The 22,334-nt window shown below is 42.9% G+C and overlaps 1 protein-coding gene across 1 annotated transcript in view; it reads left to right on the forward strand.

Annotated features, from left to right (window-relative positions):
- Positions 1-22,334, forward strand: part of TDO2 (tryptophan 2,3-dioxygenase) — a 151,312-nt gene that overhangs the window by 15,221 nt on the left and 113,757 nt on the right. The window contains exons 2-4 of the mRNA XM_078862861.1: positions 15,089-15,185; positions 19,025-19,115; positions 19,833-19,903. Coding sequence (XP_078718987.1) covers positions 15,089-15,185; positions 19,025-19,115; positions 19,833-19,903 — 259 coding nt within the window. The remainder of the gene's footprint in view (positions 1-15,088; positions 15,186-19,024; positions 19,116-19,832; positions 19,904-22,334) is intronic.

Below are 22,334 nucleotides of genomic sequence, written 5' to 3' on the forward strand. Positions count from 1 at the left end.
ATTACATAAAAAAATCGGATTATACATTTCAACAGAATATCCAACTTTTTGATTGAAAAATGTCAGTGTTTTGTGCACTGTTTGGTTTAACATTGCATATGACACGGTGGTTATTGATAGTCATGCGCTATGGCACGCGGGATAAAATCAGTTGTGCTTGACTTGTAACGACGGCGGAATTATTATTGTTGACATTTGAACTTGCGGCAAAGTCAAAGCGGAAAATGCTGGTGTTGATCACGTGATCTGCTGCGTTTGCGAAAGGTCGATGCTCAGCGCAATTTTTTCTCATGCTGCTCTTTCCTCTCCAAATCTCCATAAATGTGGGTTTCTCTGAGAGTTCAAGTTATTTGATACAGCTTTGGGCAAAGCGAGCATGTGATGTTGTAACACCGACAGGGTACGCATGCTGCATTTGTAACCAGCCCCGTGGTAATTGTATCGTTATTTTTTCCCCCTCTCAAATGCTGTCATATTTTTTTTGTATTGTACAACAGCGTGTTGCGCTGGCCCGAACATCAACATCTCGACCAAAGTCTGTGAAAGTTCAGGGTGTGCAATCACGGCACTGCCCACATTGTACGCAACCTCGCTCAGCTGGTGTTTTGTTTGTACTCAGCTGTCAATCATAAACCTGCCCACGCCTATAATGCCTGGGGGAATAGTGGACGACAGGATGGGTGTCTTGGTTAAACTCCTAACATCTCGTCACTGTTGTTACGGTGACGAGATGTTAACTACCTCGCATGGTATGCAGGAGGTCGAAGGGTTCGATCCTGACCCTGGCGCCTGGATATTTAGAGTTTGCATGTTCTCCCCGTGGGGTTTCCCTCTACATTTAGAAACATGTGCTTAGAGTATTTGGTTGCTATAAATCTCCACGCGATAAGCCACTTTGTTGAGCTTCATTTGTTGCCAGGTCGCATCTGAAAAAGAGCTACATAGCTCAGTGGTCCTTACCTGGTAACATAAAAAAATTGTTTCAGGTTATAATTGTCACAATTTCCTTCGCAGTTTTCACATCCTCCAAATATCGCTCCTGCCAGTCCCCCTCCCTTCAAATCCAACTATACTCCAACCCCACGCACTTTCCCCTCTGGCAATCAAGGTGTTCTATCGATGTCAACTTTTTCTCAGTGGGAGATCTTTCTCCTCTAGAACTCTCGTCACCTTTCCCGCAGCCATACCATCACAAATCTGCACTGGCCAGCGTAGTGAAGTATAGTAAAATAACCCCCGTGACCCACACCGATTGAAGAGGCCCTCGGCCAGCAGTGGAATGAACAAAGTCACTGCATGTATATGTAAAATATGGTGGATGATTATTACATTTGTTTTACAAATTCAGCATCAGGAATCCTCTTAATGGTGAATTCGTGACAATGTCAGTCTATAAAAAGAAATGGAGGTGTGCTCTAACTTTGCTACAGTCTGACAATTTAGAACATCTGATGCGACCAGATTAAAGCAAATCGAGATGGAGTGTCTCTTTTCAATGGAAGCTGGTCATTCCGCTTGTTAAAAAAAGTACACACACACGCATCTGATTGTACGCTTTGTTTAGTACGTGTTCAGAATTTTGGCTTCTCTCGCTTGCAGGTGTAGTGACATCGCGAGATGTCAACGTGCAGTACCAGTCTTAGAGTGGCATGACATATGGTGTAACGACATCGCGGATATCACAATGGTGTGGGTGTAGTACCGGCCCTAGAGGGGCCCGGTGAGTGCTGATTGATAGCGCTTGATGGCACCACGCTTGGCGTGCAGTGCGGGCCCTACAGGATAGGGTGTGGGAGTGCCATCCGTAGGAATGAGGTTACTAAAGGCCATGGCACTCTGGTGAACATGGGAGGACACGTGACTAGTTAAGTCTACAAAGGGGCCCCAGAGAGGGCTAGGGGTGGTCACGTGATTGGGACCCGGATCCTTCCCGAGGATTCTGGAAGGTGGTCGTGGCCAAGGGCGGAGCCAGCCGCGCCGCAGAGAATATAAGCCGGGTCCCGAGAGGGACCAGGGTTGTTGTTCATCCTGGAATAAACCCTGCATCTACGTTCTCCGTTCAACGAATCTCCAACACGTGGACCCAGACCCAAGCTGTTGGTCCCGGTCCATAGTAGCAGTTACGTTGTAACTAGTGTAGTTAGCCTGGTGGTCACCACCACAGGTTGTTATTCTGTTAAGGGGAAGTTACCCCGTGTGTCGGAGTTGAATAAATGTGTTGCCTCCAAGTCTATGTCTGCGACTCAGTTGAACCCATTACACAGGTGATGAAACACGTTTTAAAATCATATTCTCATTGTATATATTTCGCTTAACGTAACACGATGAATCGTGAACGATTTATTTTCGTACCCTGATGGCGCTCATAAAGGACCTTTCACAGCACAAAGGGGCTAGTGAAATTGTGGTTTGTCCAAGTCCATCTATAGGATAACTAACAGTGGTTATCATTTTTTCTAGATTTGAAGTTTTCGTGACTGCAAGGATCTATACTCTTTGTTTTTTTCGGTAAAGTCACGTAGGTGAAAACTAAATAAAATCAAAATAATACAACTACATTAAATCACAAGTTAGTTGTTTTATTTTAATTTTATTTTGTTTTCACCTACGTGACTTTACCGAAAATAAAACAAAGAGTATAATGGTTATCATGTTGGATATGCTGACCCCCGCCATAGGAATATGGAATTAGTAGCACTGTCTTAGGCTTCTAAACAGGAGATGAGCACTGGCTCAATTCTAAATTGAGCAATAACATCACTTTCAATTGACGGCAATTGACTTAATGATAATAAATATTGATAATACCCATTGATGATTAGAATACCCAATGATAAGAACTACCTATTGATGATAAATATCCACGTGTCTGAAAAAAATCACAACTTACATTTTCATAATATTGACACTTTCAGTTTGTGATGTTTCATTTATTCATTTTAGTAGCATACCTTGAAAGAGTATGTTGCTGTATTAGTGTAAGGCAATCGATGCCTATTGGTGTGATTGCATATGTTGTGTTTACTTTACTCCGGGCTGTTGACTTTGCATTGAAATTCTGCTCAGCATTGGCCACCTTGCACACTGCTTGGCTCTCCCATTGTCATTCACAAGCAATGACTACATCCTATGCCTTCTGTGTGCTGAGCGTGCGTATCATCCAGCAGTCAAACAGACACGAGCTGCCGATTTACTATGCTGAGAACGAAAAAACGTGTTGATGGTGAAAAGAAAATAATATATTTAACCCTTTCTGGCAATAAAACGAATGTTAAGATGTTCAAACACCACATATATACCTTTTGCAATGCATCAAGTCTGCATTACACACATACTTGTGGCAAAACATGCAAACACACATGCTCTGATAATATAATATATGTATTGTCGACCTGAGCTATAAGTGTTTCTGATGCTTGCATTGTTTTTGCATTGTTCGCTTTTTGGCGTTATTTTCTGGTTTGACACTGGTGAGACTAGTTCATGAAGAAGGCTATCTCTGGTGTAGGCCAATCAGTTTCAAAGACAATGCATATATTATCAGAGTCTGTTTGACGCAATGATTATAATAAGAATATTAAGACTTTGAGCAAGCTTATGTTGAGTGAACTGAAGTTTAAGAACTCTAAGACATTTTTTATTCACATTTGAAGTAAATAAAATCACAAAGCAAGTTGATAAAAACGTGAAAAATATAGAAAGTTAAGGGAGACTTACATCGTGGGAAGTTAACTACCTTGCCTGGTATTTAGGAGGTCGTGGGTTCGATAATATACCCTGACGCCCGTATATTTGGAGATTGCATGTTCGCCCCACGGTGGCGTGGATATTTTATCATGTCCTCCGGTTTCCTCCTCCACATTTAGAAACATGCGTTTATAGAGTCTCTGACCGGGTATAAATCTCCACATGATAAGCCACTTCGTTGAGCTATCATTTTTAGTCAGCAGGTCGCTTCTGAAAAAGAACGATATAGCTCAGTGGGCCGTACCTGGTAAAATTAAATAGTAACAGTTAGTAAGTAACGTATCGTATCATCAAAAATGAAATCACGGCAAGTGCATGCAAAATCAAAGTGCAATAAATTCATAAAATGCTGTTTTTATAACATCAGTTCCTGAATGTACTCCCCTTTTCAGGTAATCTTTCACACGTATCGCTCTCTCTGTGTAATCCCAACGAATATAATTGTGTGCTCTGAAACAAGTAAAATCAATATCGTATTCTAAGAAACGTTTTGTTTCTGATGAAGTTGCCATGAAGTTACACGATGTTATTCATTTTTTTCCCGAGGTGCACTTGCTGTATTGTGTTTATGATAGCGCCTATGGCTGCCTAATGCTTTCATGAATGGCATTGCTTTTTAGACCATTGGCCAAAATCAATAATGACGTGTTTACACAGGAGGCTTAAAAAGCAAAGGCATTCAGGCCAAGCTGAGAAATTTAGAGAGCCTGCTTCAGATTGCACACATATTTTACGATTATATTTGTTCACTTTTGACAGCCTCACTGAGCCTCGTGACTCCTTTTCAAGATGAAACTTACAAATACATTGTAGTCGGCTGCAGTGATCGCTACGCATCTATCCATTGATTAATTTACCTTCAAATGTATTTATTTTAAAAGGTTCCATATTCAGTTAAATTTGTTTACGCGGGTAGCACACAATGGCCTACTCTCGTGAATGGCAATACGGGATCTTTCACCTCCACTGATAATCAGTATGTGTGCGTAGTTAAAATGCACTGCGGTATTAATCAAGGCGGTTTACTGGAATCGAACCGTGAACCTCTGCTACGAGGGGCGAACGCGCTACCGCTGGGCCATAGCACCGCCCGGATGGATTGCGCAAAACACATTGCAAACCCCTAGTGGTACAAAAATTTGGCAACTCTGGTTACTCTTGCACTGTTTAGCTGGCATCTCTCTCAAGCTGTCATACTGCCTCCAGCACGTGCAGAATGCAGCTGCCATCATTCTTACTCGAACACCAGTTGTTGAGCACATTGCCCCAGTAATTGAGTCTCTCCATTGGTTTACGATAAGATTTCGAGTGGAGTTCAATATCCTTCTTATGACCTACAAGGCCATCAACAATGCATCTTCCACCCGTGACCTCTTCCACCCGTATGCCCCAACGCGAGTTCTTCACTCGTCTGCATGTGGGCTACTCTTGTGTGTGCGGAGGTCGCACTTCCGTTCAATGAGTGACCCCGGGGGGCTTTTCTTGTGTGGTCCCCAAGCTGTGGAATTTACTTCCATCAAATGTTCGATCTGCTCTGAGTCCCTCGGTTTATTTAAATCCCGTCTTAAGAATGATTTTTTCTTAAAGGCCTTTTATCCGGATTAATTTGGTTGTGTTTTGGGAGTGGGGGGGTGTATCTGTGGTTAAATCATGAGCCTGCGTGCTTTCTTAGGTTTTAGAATTGCGTGAGTTATTTACTTACTTGCTTTTAGCTCTATGCAGCGCCTTGCGACTTCTAGTGAAGCACGCTTTATAAGTGTAAATTATTATTACTTGACAAACGCGCAGGACTGTTTTATCTTGAGAACAACAAAACACATTCCTGCGGAGGGAGCTGGTAGGAATGTTGGGTTGCTCGGTCAATGGTCAGGGTCAACAGCGGCGTGGTGTATTCCGCAAATATGCCCGACTGTGAGGGCGGGCACAAGCCGGCGTGAGTAGGTTAAACGTTGAGTTTTATAAGGGCACCACGGGGTGACCAGCCCCTCCCCATCCAGCCCCACCCCTCCCACCCCCCATCCAGCCCCTCCCCACCCTCCCCATCCAGCCACTCCCCACCCAGCCCCTCCCCACCCAGCCCCTCCCCACCTAGCCCCACCCTCCCCACCTAGCCCCACCCTCCCCACCCAGCCCCTCCCCACCTTCCCCTCCCCACCCAGCCCCTCCCCACCCTCCCCTCTCCACCCAGCCCCACCCCTCCATTTTTTCGATGCACGACGGACGGACACAATAATCCCCTGTGGGCTGGTGGAACCAGGAGGTTCATACCAGTATAAGAGGCGTTCTGGCGGTTACCAGTGGACAGTCCATGAAGGCACCTTTCACAAACTGCACTCGAACTTGATTTGAAGCTTTCGTGACTGCAGGAATTACTCTTTGGTTCTTTTGGTAAAGTCACGTAGAAATAAAATAAATAACATAATAGAGTACGACGTTCCGATTGCAATACAAGCAACCGTCATCAGGTAGAACTAAATTTGAGAGATAGACAAAGCACAGACACGGAGACACACAGACAGACACACACACTAGCAGAGAGAGACAACACAGAGACACACAGAGAGAGACACACAACATAGACACACAGAGACCAAATGCCTGTGTCGAGGCCTTAAATAGAGAGGGGGGGGTCAGATAGAGAGGTGGGTCTGCTGGGGCAGAGATGTGCTTTCACAAAAGTTATTCTCAGCGACATACGAAGATATTTAGCAACAATGGATTTGATAAATGGATTAACATTAATAAAGAATATATTAACCACTTCAGATTTTCTGATGACATTGCCTCTTGTGCACATAATGTCGTGCATCTGATATTCTCCATGAAGTTTGTGTCGTATGTCAATGATACTATGTTGTATGAGATGAAATATTAAAAGTAATAGCGTGGTTTGTTTTTGTGTGCAGTCATTTATGACTGGACAAAAAGACCAGCTGAAAACTCGGTTAATCGTCTGCGATTTGCACCCAGGACCTTAATGGCAAAGCATTAGCCTTCTTGAGCCACCTGGCCATACCAAGTAGAGGTTGTTATCGAGGCTTAGATTACTCTGTGCACGCACACACACACTCTTGTGCACAATACACGGGATTCGGTGAGCTCAAAGGAGGTGGATGAAGAGGATCCCTCGCCGTGATTGCCAAAGTGGTTGCATTGTCTGACTGACTTTTCGTGGAAAGCAACAAACGCAGCACAATCAATCGCGAGTGGTGTGCAAAAAAAGTAATGTATCTCTTGTTATGGCTTTTGGTCTCGAATCCTATGTTTTATTTACAGTACAGTACGAGCATTTACATGTGTAGTGACATAGCGCTGACTGTCGTACAGCAGCTGCAACTGCAGGTGGGCACTTAGAGCACACGCTGTTGAGCATATCCGCGGGTGTGCCGGCAGGGCGGAGGAACTGGGGCAAAGGTCATGACAGACCTCACCTGGAAGCCCCTGGACCCCTCTGGTGGGTTCGAGAAGGGAGGCCTGGCTAGGGTGGAGACAAGCCGTGCCGAGGGGAATATTAGCAGTGGTGAGCGAGAGCTCATGGCTGCCGGTTCTGGGATTGGACTCGTCTCGTCGTCGATGTCGTCATCGCCCTCGTCGCCGCTGCCTTCGCCCGATCATTGTGCGGCCAGACAGTAGTTGGCTGTCCTGGTCGATAACGTCGGTGCAACGCTGACAGGGGTCGTATGGCAGCGTGGTCATGAGAGAGACGGGGCCGGAGTTGGTGGCATGAAACGAAAATAAAATGGGAGGACAGTGCCTCCTGCGACTACCTCGTCTCCGACTGAGTGTGTGTGCGACGCATGCCACACACACACACAAGCCTTGAGCAGAAGGAATAAGATACCTACGACACTACACATGTCTTTTTGTTGTTGTTAAGCTCTGGGTGGATTCTTTTGGCTGTGAGGCTGTGCACCAATTATGGTGGGAAAATCTAAAAATATCCCAAATTAATTAAGTAAAAAATTTCAGATACGGGCACACGATGACCTGCATTAGCAAATATTCATTGGTTCTTTCGGTAAAGTCACGTAGATAGAAAACAACAAAATTAAAAATAATTAAACAAAAACTCAAGACGTTTCGATCACAACACAAGCGGTCGTCATCAGGCGGAGAGAAAAGGGGGGGCAAGCCTCTAAGCTGTGAGTGGGCAGGGCACAAGAGCCGTGGAGCCAGCCCTGAGTGTCGAGCTGCGCAGTCCAAGTGTGTCAGCAGCATGGGCGGGGCAGCTAATGCTAATTCAGGAGAAGACAAAGGTAGAGAGAGGGGGGCAGAGCTAGGGGGAGAGAGAGGGGGTAGAGATGGGGGGCATTGTACCTCGCTCCACACATCCACACCGCTGACGGTGGAGGTTGACAAGAAATTACATATCAAGTCTTGACCGAAAGTGGTTGATGACATCTTTCCAATGATTGCTGAGTTTATAACTGTCTTCTCAGTTGAAATTGTGTCTGTCTATATATGTGGATGGCTTCATGAACAAATCTTTGTTGATAGCCAGTAGGCTTGCAAAGTACCGTCGTTTTAGAGAAATCAATTTTGTGTAAGCCAGCCTAATTAAAATAATGATCAGCTACAGCAGAAGTATTGGTCCTACCGTGTTTCAAATCTGCCTTATGTTCACGAACACGGTCCGAGACATGTCGCTAAGTTTCCCCAATGTAACTGCTGCTGCAGATACAGCTTAGTTTGTAGACACCGGGATATTGCATGTCAGGAATCTTGTCCTTCACAGATGGGATCAGATCACTAATTTTATGTACTGTGTTAAATCGGACCTGAATCTTGTGTTTGTTCATGATTTTGGAAATATTTTTGGTTACCCTTGCTATGTGTAATAAAGGACTCTTAGGCGATGTTGGTCTCCGTCTGTCCTTTATTGGGTTCTTGTCTCGCACCCCGCAATGTCCCTGGTCGGACCCGCACCTCTTCCATCGCGTGCCCTCCGCACGCCGTCTGAGTCCTCCGCTCTCTCTGCAGCCACACCGCTGCCCATGTCCCCCGCACACTCTGCAGCCACCCTGCTGCTCCGTGTGCTCCCGCACACTCTGCAGCCACCCTGCTGCCCCGTGTGCTCCTGCACACTCTGCAGCCACTCCGCTGCTCCACGTACACCGCTGGCCGACGGTGCCGTGAATCCGACCACGTGGCAATTCGTGCCAACCCTCCGCCAACACCCCGCGTGGCTCCTTCTATCTTTACTTTCTCTCGACTGCCGATCCCCTTCCGGTTCTCACCCTATATCCTCCTCCTCACGTGACCCTGACTCCTCCTCCTCACGTGACCCTGACTCCGCCCCCACTCACCCCGACGACCAGGCTCCACCTCCCTTAATACCCCGGCCCGTGCGAGTGGCGCGGAGTCCGCGCCCACCCTGTCCTTGCTCGCATTACATATGTATGGCAATGTGATGGTTTTGATTGGATCTTCAGATAGTTCCTTCCTCACGGTTGTGGTGATGGCATTGCGGATTGTGTAGTCAGAATATCCATTCACCTTAAGAGCTTGGTGTATGTGTTTGCGTTTACTGGTTAGGTGTTCATGGACGGAAATACATTGAGCTCTATGGTGTTGCGTTTTGATGAGGGAATTCTTCTGAGATGGATGGTAGTGGGAATCAGGTTTTAGGTGTCAGTATGGGTTATTTTCCTGTAGACAGAATCGCTCATTGAGTCGTCTGGTCTTTTTTTTATTAAGATATCCAAGAAAGGTAGCATGCCATAATTTTCTACCACCATGGTGAATTTTATGGCTGGGTGTATGGAATTGATGTAGTTGAGGAATTGATTCTGAGCCAGTCGACCATGTGGCCAGATGAAAAATGTGTCAGCCATGTACCTCTTCCACAAGGATGGGTGTAGAGCGGATGCCTGGATGGCGTCTGATTTAAAATTTTTCCATGAAAATGTTGGCTACAACCAGAGATAAGGGAGAACCCATTGGAGTGCCTTCAGTATGTTTGTTGAATGTTCCATTCCAGGTGAAGTATGTATTGGTGAGGCAGTGTCTCACCAGGGCCGGTACATCAGCATTCAATCCTTATTGAACCAAATCTTCAATGATTGCAATGGTATCGGGCACAGGAACTTTGGTGAAAAAAGAAACTACATCTAAACTAACGAGCAAACCACCTGGGGACAGTGTCCAAAATGTCCATTAATTGGACATTCACAACTGTTAAATAATTGAATTAGCACGAGGCTTGGGCGGTCGAGGAAGATTACAGCAGTGCAAGGGGAAAGGTAGCAGCATCGTGACAATTATTTATCGTTTACCTCACAAGTTTCCTACTTAGTCAATGCGTCTTTGGATTTCAATTGTAGTCCCTCTTACGACAGCTACTGTGTTGGAAACTATTCATTTCCATGGCAGGAGTCAGTTTTATTGCAAACTGCTGTTGACTTAGTTCCATAAAGCATTGTTCGTTTTTAGTGACTCCAGGGGGGTAATGGATTCAATACATCCACGATTGGGAATAGCACTCATGTTCCTCTGACTGTGAGTCAAATGCTTTGTGCTGGTCCCATTTGATCAGATGAACATCAATGACAGGAAGGGTGGTCAATAACAAATGGCACGGTTGGCTACGTTATGGTGCGAAAGAAGTTCACCATCCATATCATTATATTATTTAGTTAATTGTATTTGTTGTACAGCAAACATTTCAGCTTACACTTCCCACATAATGGTATCTCTACACACAATGACGTTTAAGAAAGCACACCTACATAATGGAAACTCGCCATTATAAAACTAATGAATCACATTGTCATTCAGACGACGTATACACTGAGATAGATTCAACTTGGTGAAGCTTGAAAATAGTTAAGAAAAGTTCTATTATCTGTTCGCCTTTTGGCGAACACTGATAAGACTAGGCCCTAAAGAAGGCTGTCTCTGTTGTATACCAATCAGTTTCAAAGACATGGTGTATATTATCAGAGCATGTTTTTGTTTGCATGTTCACCACAAGTACGTGTGGTTATTTCAGACGTGATTCCTTGAAAAAAAGTTTATATTTGGTGTTTAAACATTTTATTGCCTGTTTTATTGCCAGAAAGGGTAAAATCAATCCTTATTTTTTCCTATGATCTGCTTTGTCCTTTGTAAGATGTCAAACTTAAAGTTCAAGTGCATTTATTAGGTATAGCCCTGTGAGCCATTCGGCTCTTGAATCGGGTGCAACTGCAACAAACAAAAAACAAAAACATGAACAAGAAAACATCTTAAAGTGAATATGTGACTAAGTGCAAACAGAAAATCCAAGAAAATACAGCAAAATATTGCAGAAAAAAACACCTGCCATTGGACGGGGAGGGGGGGACTAAAGACGAATGCATCAGTTTTTCCATTATCACCGTCCCTTGCCCAGCTCAATCATTATCCAGCTATTGGTGACATGAAATTGGAGTGTATTTTACAACCAAAGACTTGTCTATCACAAGGTTGGATCAACGCCAAGTGTACACTTGCCAATACACCTCGACTTGGATACATCACTTTGACACAGCACTCTGATATCACCCCGGAGTCTTGCGTAACTTCCAATTGTAACTTGAAGCCAGTGCACATGCACTCCAAGGATCGCATGGCCTTTTGCTTAGCTAAAGGGTCCCGCAGCCAATTGTGCATTCTTGTTTCAATGCACACCATGCATTACATTATTTATAATCAGACAACAATCATGACCTTTCAGAGACCAATTTTCCAGGTGCCTAGAAACACACGTATACATGGCAATACCCTGCTCGCTTGGGGTAGAGTGGTGACACAGTCGTTATTGCACTGTACTCATAACCCAACAGTTTGAGTTCGATTTGGCTAACATTACTGGTGAATTGTACCTGAACCTTCACCAACTCATACTGACCAATGTCGGGAAGTATGGTCAGAGAGCCCCCACAAACAACATGCCTTAAGGAGCCCTTCATCCAAAAGTGGATTGAACAAGGGCTGCACATTTTTTTTCACCTTGGCTGTTGCAATGGAAGTGTTTAAAGTAGTTAATGCTCAAGGACTTTATCCAAATTACAATCCCTATATTTTGCCGAGACCTGGCTATTCACAGTTATGTCAGTGTCAATGTGTATCAATGCTTAAGTGAGCACTGGAGCTGTGCTTATCTCTACTGGCAGCGGATTATATTCTACATTTACATAATTAACCCTTTCTCATTCTGAGATGTCTGCAAGTTGCAGAGTGGGTGTTCCGTTCACCGCTGAATTTCGGAATGATGCATTGTACCGTTGTTTTTAAAGACATTGTACTCATCGCTGAGAACTATGGTGATAGCTGGGGCCAAACTGCCACACGCCCTCCCACATGGCTTCGTGGGAGTCTCGGAATCGTAAGAAAAACGGATGACGTACAAGTACGTAATAATTAACATTTACCTCTAACCACGTATGTCAACGGAATGGGAAAGGGTTAAGGTGTAACCATATTCTTTGGGTTTTTCGCTAAAGTGACTTCATCACCTGATGACAACCGCTTGTGTTGCGATCGAAACGTCGTAGTTTGCATTTTTATTTTCTTTGAACCTGTCGACGTCACTTTACCGAAAGACCCAAACAATATGAATTCCTGCAGTCACGAAAGCTTCAAGTCAAGATTTCAGGTGTAAACAGTTTATCTCTACCACAACCAGTCTTACCGCCCAAAGAGTGGTAACAATTGATCAATCCCCAAGATGTTATGGACTGAGTTGCCTTTACATAAATATATTTTTTAGTTGATGCCTGTTTATCCATCCACGGTGCCAATTGGATGAATGTTAACAGAGGGAAGTATCGTTTTTGTAGTATATTTGTGAAATTGGCACATGATCATTATCCTCGTGGACAAATGTCGTCTGTGATACAGTATTGCGTTGGCAGTGATGCACAAGCACAACAAATAACTAAGAACATTCGTTCATCACGCTGCCCTTATGATAGGAATGACACATACATAACAGGCACCATTTCGGTTCATTGCCCTTCTTCATAGCACAAAACACAACTTGTCTGCATTGGCTTTTCCTGTTATCTGATTGGATGACTCTGTAATTATTATTATTCACGTTTATCGGTTTCTTCTTCATTGTATTGGCATTTCGAGCAGTGGCGGCTCCTGCAAAATCTCTCAGGGGGGGCAAATGTCTGGATGATTGATAAGGATAAGGTCCACCCATGCAATGGATAAATTAACAGCTTAAACATGTAAAGGCAACTTCACTTCTTTAATATTAATGAAAAATAAAGTGACTCTTACAATACATCTTGTTTGTTTCTATACTCACTATTAAAACAAACCACTCAAGTTTCTTTTATTAAAGATTCCACTAGGTGGCGACAAATTATATTGTTGGATGAAACGTGCTTACGTATGATGACGTAAGCACGTATGATGACGTAAGCACGTATGATGACGTAAGCACGTTAGGGCGAGCCCTCCCGGAAGCCATAGAGAATGCATTGCAGCGCCCCCGTTCGAAAAAAAACATCCTTGAATGTAAGTCTATGGGACCACTCGGGGCGATTCTCAGCTGGAGGGAAATCGCCCAAAAAGAGGCGGTACTCCACAGAACGTAGCATGACGCTGATTGGACTATATCCAGAGGCACAGTGACGGCTAGCGTGACTCTGTGGTTGAATGACATTGGTGGTGCGTCGCCCAATCGCCCTAATGAAGAAACCGCCCCTGATTTCGAGTGTGGTTGACATTTATATTATTATTATCAGCTTTCGATTTCACTTACATTTTATCTATACTTGTAGTTTTTTTTTACGTACAGCGCTTTGAGATATTTAAATATGAAATGTGATTAATAAAATATAGATTATTATTATACTTGAGGCGATTCTATTATAATTATGTACGTGCTATGAAGGGGCACTTTTACCATAAATGTCACCGATTTTAGATATATTATATGGCAGTGTTATTGAGAAATGTGTTACTGTATTGAATGCTGTTTGGGGTCATTCATGTTTACTTTGCAGCAGTTGGTACAATTTGGTAGGCATGCATAAATGAATGGATGGCCAGTTAATAGTTGAGGCATTGTAGTTAGCACTGAGCACAAGGATAATGGCTATCTCTGCTTAACCTCAAGCTCATCTATTCAAGAGGTGTCACCTGATTGAACCAGGCGAAAAGCCACTCACAATCGTCAGCTACCTTGCAAAAGAGAACTGTGCAATAAATGATGACACAAATATTTCATTCGTGAGTACATATATACAGTATATATTTCAAATTTAGTTCATGTGAATGTAAAAATTCTGCACAGGATTTAGTTTGATACATAGTTTATATGATTCTTAGTCATGTCTGTAATTTTTATATGTCTCAAAATGTTAATGTTAGTATCACCAGCACTTGTGCACATGAATAGATAAAATGTATTCAGTTTAAAAGCTTAAAAGTTTCTCAAAATTGTTGATATATTTAAATTGACACTGCAAGAGAAGTCCTTTACAGGGACATGGCACAAGCTGTGTGGACCGAATCATCTTGCGGACCAAACATTTCCCTTTAAAAGGCGAAAAAACCCCCCCATAATCGATAGCTATTTCTAATAATTATATCACAACTGGAAAAAACTGCACTGCAATGGTTCTGGAGTTTATGGCAACCCAACAGTGTGGTCCCTCAGATGGGGCCGCGCTGTGGTCAATTCTTCTCTCGAGCACCTGCCTTTGCACAACTGTCGGCAACTTGAGGAGTTGAGGTCAACTTTCAGGTGCAAAGTTCAACAGCAGGCAACTGCAGTGGTTGGCAGGTGCGAAAGTTGCCCACGGTCGGGTGCAGTGAACGCTCGAGGAAAGAAAGATTTGGCATGCACCCGAACCCGGAATATCGTACTCAGATCTCGAAAGCTCTTTGCGTTATACGCCCGCATACTTGCGTGCACCTGTCCATATCTTCATCCCCTTGTACATCTGAGATAAAGTGTCATGAAAAGTGACAATTATAAATGGTATTTTGGTATGTAAAAGATGCATTGTGTTGAAAGCTTCAGCATGACATCCCAACATATTTGATTTTTAGTCGTATCGTGGAAGAGTTGCTAGACAACAGACTACTTTAAATGCAATGGAAAAGCAATTGTTTTGATATGTTCATATATTATTTAAAAGAGCTTCTGGTATTCATATTCTTTAGGGAGGGATCTGAATTGGCATGTTTCGTCATTTTATTTTCAAACAGTGTTTTGAATGTGGGAGAGAATTAGAAATCCTGGAGAAAAACTACACATTGAAAAACTGGAAATGTTGTGTCAAACAAAGTGATGGAGTCCGTGGTGGTTTTAACACTGATGTGTGTCTTTCTGCCCCCTCTCGTTTCTCTGCATCAGTCCCGTGGACTTGGACGATGGTTTGGAGAATGATGCTGCTCAAGAGGGGATTAACAAAGCTGCCTTAGGGGGTCTTGTGTACGGAGACTACCTCCAGGTAAGGATATATCCATTACAAAGGTTGTAGAAGGCCTGAATAAGAAGCCTACTATAAATAATTAACAAAAAACCTCTCCCAATGCCTCAAATAAACATTGGTAAATTTTTATATTGGGGAATGACACGTCTTTTCCATATTTATAACGGTTGGCTACGTAGGGTGCGAAGAAAGTTCAACACACATACATTTAGATTTTTAAGTTTAATCGCGACATTGGGTATACATCTACTGAATCAGTTACTTGATTTATGTTCCGTGATTGCAAAAGTGCTCAGTTTTACATAAGCAAAATACGAGTGAGTGAAAATGTATTGGTGGAAAAGGCAGACAAGATTGCTCTACATGAAAATCAGTTCAAGTTTCAGTACAAATATGAAAAGTTTTTCTCGTGTTCATATAGCACAACCGATTCGCAGCTTATACAATATATGCCTGTAGCACAACCCGCATTGAACTTTCAGTCAAATTATACTCAAAGCTAGCATTCTACATGAAGAAATGTGACGCCAAACTACCCATGCACAGCAAAATATGTACAGTCGGTTTGTTGTTGCATATTTCATAATTGTAAAATGGTGCGTGTAATCGAGCATTTCCCATCAGATACTTTGCTATTGTTCGATGTTTATTGTGAATTGGGAGCCAGCTCGGCCTAACTTTGCCAGAGCCTTTTCCCTTGCAGATGGAAGTTCGCACGTATAAATCCTAGGGAGGGGATTCACAATTCTGGGGTTGATAAATGAGTGGCACTCTTAATCAGCATTGGTTTGGTATTATGGAGGGACAATTACACCCCCCTCCTCCTCCCTCAAATATCAAATAAATTACCATTTTGAATTACTAATATAATTAACATTTTGCTTGAAATGTGGGTTTGCCTGTTGAGTGACAATCTCATATGAGAGCGTGTGGGAAAGTTTGCTCTGTACTGTGCAGAATTTTTTTTACGTACAGATGTTAACCAACTCGTCTGGTATACGGGAGGTTGTGGATTCGATCCCGACCGTGACACCTGCATATTTGCAGTTTGCATGTTTTCTCCCCGTGGTCGCGTGGATTTTTAGCTGGGTCTTCCACATTTACAAACATGCGTTTGGAGTCTATGGCTGCTGTAAATTTCCACGTGATAAGCCACTTCGTTGAGCTAAAATAATTTGTTATAATTTAAGTTTTAGAACAGCGATGGGCAACCCAGGCGAGTTAGTGGGCCATATTAGCAGCCCTCCTTCACATCAGTGGGCCACAAGCTTTAGATCGTGGATGTGCACTCATCATGACCCCACACATTACCCTTGACAAACTGGGACCAGGCCATCACGAGGAGCTCCATGGGATGCATGCGGCCCGTGGGCCGCAAGTTGCCCACTACCAGCTTAGAAGATAAACAGACTACTTGTAAGATGTTTTAATGGAAGTTCTGTGAATCAGCTATTCCGCGGGCCAATGTCGAACACAAGGGGCATTCATTCTAGATTTGAAGCTACGTGACTTTACCAAAAGAACTAAGAGTACAGGGGGCATTCCTCGGTGTAGTTTTTCCTGAATGGATTCCTCTTCTCGTGGCGTAAAGGCCAACAACACAATTGTAATAAATTTGAAAAATCTACAAACAATGTGGGTGCGAAAAAATTGCTTTAACAATCTGGCTATTTTTTACGTATGTGCTGGGTTTACAAGTTGGCCAGGAGATTGTCATACAAAAAGCAAATTAGTGCAACAGTCTACGTGGACCTCGGAGTATTATCCCCTCATATACATCAGCTTTCTTTGGGTACCCTGATTTCCTCTGAAATGCCAAACATTCACTTTAATTTCAGAATCACAATATTCATTTAAACTGGAGGAATCCGATGAGTAGTCACAGATGTCCAATTTAATTGCCAATGCAGAGTTCTAATGAAAAGTGACTTGCTCTAAATGTAAATCGCATTATTAAAACTTCCATTGAATAAATTATCAGTGTAGGGTCCACACATTTTATTTTGCTTCCTTAGGGCATGTCGAGGCCAAGTTGTTTACTGTAGAGTATTAGTAATAATAATATCGTGGTACGATATGGGAAAACACAAGGTAAATGTGCAGCCCTACAATGACACTGCTGTTGGTGGAAAAGCCCTCTGCTAGAGGGAGGGAGCTCTAGAGAGCCCATCCAGATAGTATAGTGGCCTACTCTTCCACGATGGCCAGACATTTTGGAAGAGGTGGGATTACCCGCAATTGACCACACCGACAATTTGCTTTCTAAGTGAGATGCTTTGTCCCTAGCAGCCCCAGTGATAACAGCTGGACCGCATCATAGCAGCTAATTTCAAAATACCAGCTGGCATACCTTTAACATTGCTCCCTCTAAATGACCAATGCATTATTAAATGCAGCATATGGATTTTCTGTATTCAATAACAGAAGTAAAGTATTTTTACTTTACCAGGTAAGGCCCACTTAGCTATATCGATATTTTTCAGAAGCCACCTGGCCAATAATGATAGCTCAACAAAGTGGCTTATCATGCGAAAATTAATATCAGGAAAATACTCTAAACGCATGTTTCTAAATGTGGAGAGAAAACCTGGAGGACCTGTAAAAATTCCACACGACCAGGGGGAAAACATGCAAACTCCAAAATAGAGGCGTTAAGATCAGCATCGAATCCACGACCTCCTCCATACCAGACGAGGTCGATAACATCTCGCCACCGTGGCACCAAAGTGTAAACTCACGCCATTTACAATTGCTTTTATGCATGAGCCTTTAATTCGAAAGACATCATTTATGAATAAGAGGTCCTACTTTTTGAACAAAATACTCTCTTTTATTTTTAAATTTGAGATATCTTTTGACATGTGGACCTGAAGATATATAAATAAAATCACATGCTAATTACATGGCCAACAGACAGAACAGGATGAACATTTTCTGTAGACAAAACAACGACAACGTTTGGGCTTCATTATCAACATTCTATATGCACTGTTAGTTTTCCCAGAACCCACAAATAATATAATCTACAGACAAATAATGAAACAAAAAATAACGTTGTCATGCGTCAGTGGGGAAGTCTGATATGAAGTTAGATAATTCATGTTTTCTCTATGCCCTTAATCAAGTAGTCTAGTTTGCAGACCCCCCACCCCTTCTTTATGAGATGTCGCATGGCTATGCAGCCCCGATAGCATTGGGAAGGGAGGGGATGGACGGGCCTGAACACTCCCAGCTGACGGCTCAGCCCAAACACCCTCAAGGGTAACCATTAAACATGGGCATTCACGTTTATCATCCTGAGTGATGACCATGGTGACCCAACGCAACATATCCTTGATTTTGATGTTTCCACAAACCTCATGGTCGACTCTAAACTGCATCCACGCAAATAAAAAATTGTGGTCCTCTAGAACAGACCATACAATGTATAACAATGCAATACCTGATCCACAAATACAACGAAGACATTTCAGAAATAGACTCCGCTGCTCCTGACGCGGTTATCTGGCTTGACCACCTGAATGTGAAAGAATAAGATCATAAAACAAAGCGGGGTTCCAACTAAATGTTTACAGCTGCTGTGGTCATTATTCAGCAGTCTGAGGATGCTATACAATACGTTAGCGGCCCTGGCTGCACACAGTGCTGCTTTATCTTGATTGAGTGTAATATGTAGTATAGTGACACATTTAGCCTACGATAAGCTACAGATATTTTTTTGCAAATTCTCCTGCATGTTATCCATTCCGCAGCCTGCACAAATCCCCGATGCATTTTGTGAGCACAGTCATAACCTTTAACAATGGGCGAGCTGGTCTTAGCGTGTAACTTGGGGCGCTATGGCTTTGTTCCCACAGCTTCACAAGATCCTGGACGCTCAAGTCCTGGAGAGCACCAAGCACCACAACACCATCCATGATGAGCACCTGTTCATCACCACACATCAGGGTGAACCACAAGCATCATAACACCATCTGCAACGAGCACCTGTTCATCACCACCCACCAGGGTGAACCACCAGCATCACAACACCGTCTGTGACAAGCACCTGTTCATCACCATCCACCAGGGTGAACCACCAGCATCACAACAACATCTGTGATGAGCATCTCTTCATCACCACCCACTAGGGTGAACCACCAGCATCACAACACCATCTGTGACAAGCACTTATTCATCACCACCCACCAGGGTGAACCACCAACATCACAACACCATCCATGACGAGCACCTGTCACGTGAAGAACTACCATTAACGTTACTATGTATATGATATCACTGTTTTTGCCTAGCTGAAGTCTGAATGTTATTAAACTCACTTTTTCAGTATTAATGTCAATTGCTGTTTAACATTTTTTTTTACGTAATCACACTTAATGACAAACCCTTTGTTTGAGTTGACATGCATTACTTGTTACCACAATGCGTCAGTTTTCTCTGCTCAAAGGAAACAACAATTTATCGTGGCAATTGTTGTGTTTATTTATTATTGTGTTTATTTAACAATTTCGACCAGTAGGTGTTCTGTATACAAAAACATCATTTTAGAAAAGATCATGAGAACATGACACATATTGCTGTAATAATCTATACAATTCTATGCATGGTACTTTTGTGATAAATGTGAGCAAAGATAACGTATTGTTTGCCCTTCATGTGTTGCAGCCTATGAACTGTGGTTCAAGCAAATCCTCTGGGAGCTGGATTCTATTCGACAGATATTTTATCACAGACAAGTAAGCTCTAAAACTTTACACCATGTCACAAGTTCCCTGAACCAACACAATTTAAATCCCATGGAGAGTGAAGCTCTCGTTAACACCTGATGACGCTGGATGTAATCTCCAGCGATGTTGCATAAAAAAAAAATTGTCAAAAAATTTCCTTGCTTTTCCAGCACTCCTCCAGTTCTGCTGGCGAACTGACAACCTGATTTTATTTGGCTTTGTTGGGTGGTGGAGGGCTATAGTTAAACAGTTGGCATTATAGCTACATGAATAATGACTCACAAAACACTCACCATGAATCATTTATATCCTAATTCATGCTTCATTGGATTTTCCGGCTTTGTATGTTTTTTGGTAAACAACATCTACAATACCAACAAAGGAATGTGATCACCTGGGTGGGATGTTTCATTTCATTTTTGTGAAGATGTGACTGTAACCCTTAGCCTTGCAGCTGCAAAGAAATTATCAGCCTGCTGGTGCTCGGCACATCTCTGTAATCCTCAATAATAGAAGCTAAGATTATGTTGATGTTCTTACTGCTAGGGCTATTAATGTAAAAATCAGCATAGCTTCATTGATACCTCTGCAATGGGATTTACATCATGCTAGAAATTACAAGAATGGGGGCATTTATTCGTAACCACCTTTACATGCGTGGGTTTTCCCCCGGGTTTTCTCGTTTCCTCCCATAGCTAATAAAGCACACACATAATGTCACCGATATTGGCGAATTATATGCCAATGCTGACAATTACCCGCAAATTATTAAATTTTTATTTCATGTAGCAACGTGTGATACACTTGGCAGAATCATCCTGAAGAAGAGTATTGAGACTCAGTGAAGCTTCCCTGGACATTTAAGCATAGTAACAGTAATAGTGCAGAATATGTATCTTATCACCCGTTGCTATTTTTTTATAATTGTGTTTTCAACATCCCAGGCACTAGGCACTTACACCCCATCTGAGAACTCTGTATAGACAGGAAGGTTCCATCATGAGGAACATTGCCACATGATGACTTCTTACAGCTGTTTCTGATATCTCTGTAGAAGCTTTGATACTAATTTCACAGGGGGAGATGAGTCATTCACTTTGTACCTGACGTGCAACAAGCTGAGTGAGTACAGACATATGGGCATTAGTTTGTCATGTATGTATGTTGAACTTTTTCACACCGTACGTAGCCAACCTGCACCACCTAACCAACTGCAATGATAGTACAATAAAAAAAATCCCAACATTGGCCTTCGGCGAAGGTCCACTTTCTTTAATAAGGAAACAGCAAAAAACGTAGGTATAGAGAATATCCGAGACATAGCATTGTAGTTGCTTATGTAAACGCACTGTTCATGTTAAAAAGTGGGCCCTTCTCAGCCCGACACAGGATGTGTAAACCACCACTGAAGGAAAACGATGACACTTCTCGTTGTTTTTTCACGCAGTTGTGGGACACAGTGCACTGGCAGTGACTTCGAGCCAAATTAAGCCCTCATTCTCACTGGAATGGAGGCACTAATTGGTAGGCAGACTGAACATAGACGGAAGTACACACCTAGCTGGCATGAACACACGCGCGCACGTGTGTGTCTGTTTGAGGCACTATGAAGCAAGTGACCCACCTCTGATAGCAACGCCTTTTTTGGTCTAAACAATAAAACTATAATTGGCATCCACTGGGAATGCTGGTTCTTACTTGTAGGGTCACTGTGTATTGCTGTTGAAGCCGAATGCATAACGTTGTACATAAGTGAAGCTGCAAGCCAATTACTGATGCGGGAGAACTTACATACCACACATTCCTGCCAACGCTGCTTTCATCAGTGGAGTACTTTGTGTCTCAGTCACCACTGCTTCGGTACTCATCTGGCATTTGCTGCAATGCTAGATGGATGACTGGCATCTTACTGCAGCTCTAGACGAATGGCTGGCAATTTACAGCAGTTTTAGATGTATGGCTGGCAATTGACTGCAGTGCTAGACGGATGGCCAGCATCTGACTGCAGTGCTAGACGGATGGATGGCATTTGACTGTAGTGCTAGATGGATGATTGGTATCTGACTGCAGTGCTAGACGGATGGCTGGCATTCACTGCAGTGCTAGAGGGATCACGACCACAACGTCTGGATTCCTTTCTGAGTAATGGTTATTCATTAAATATGGTCTATGAGTCGATTACTTGCCAGTTGTTTAACTATTTAGCGAATCTGCTAAATATAGCTCTCGAAATGTACCCAACCCAACACATACTTTAAATAATAATACTAATTTAGATTGTGTGTTTGTTTCAGCTCACAGGGCATATTCCTGTAATTATAACATCTAAGTCATAATTGATATCTAGTCACTGGCATGTAGGGCTTTAACTGCGAAAGTATTCTTAACCTTTTGAGCTTGCATATTTTTTGAAGCATGTCATTGGTGTGATCCATATTTT

The sequence above is a fragment of the Lampetra fluviatilis genome, chromosome 15 (assembly GCF_964198595.1).
Source record: "Lampetra fluviatilis chromosome 15, kcLamFluv1.1, whole genome shotgun sequence".
In the NCBI taxonomy this organism is placed as follows: Eukaryota; Metazoa; Chordata; class Hyperoartia; order Petromyzontiformes; family Petromyzontidae; genus Lampetra; species Lampetra fluviatilis.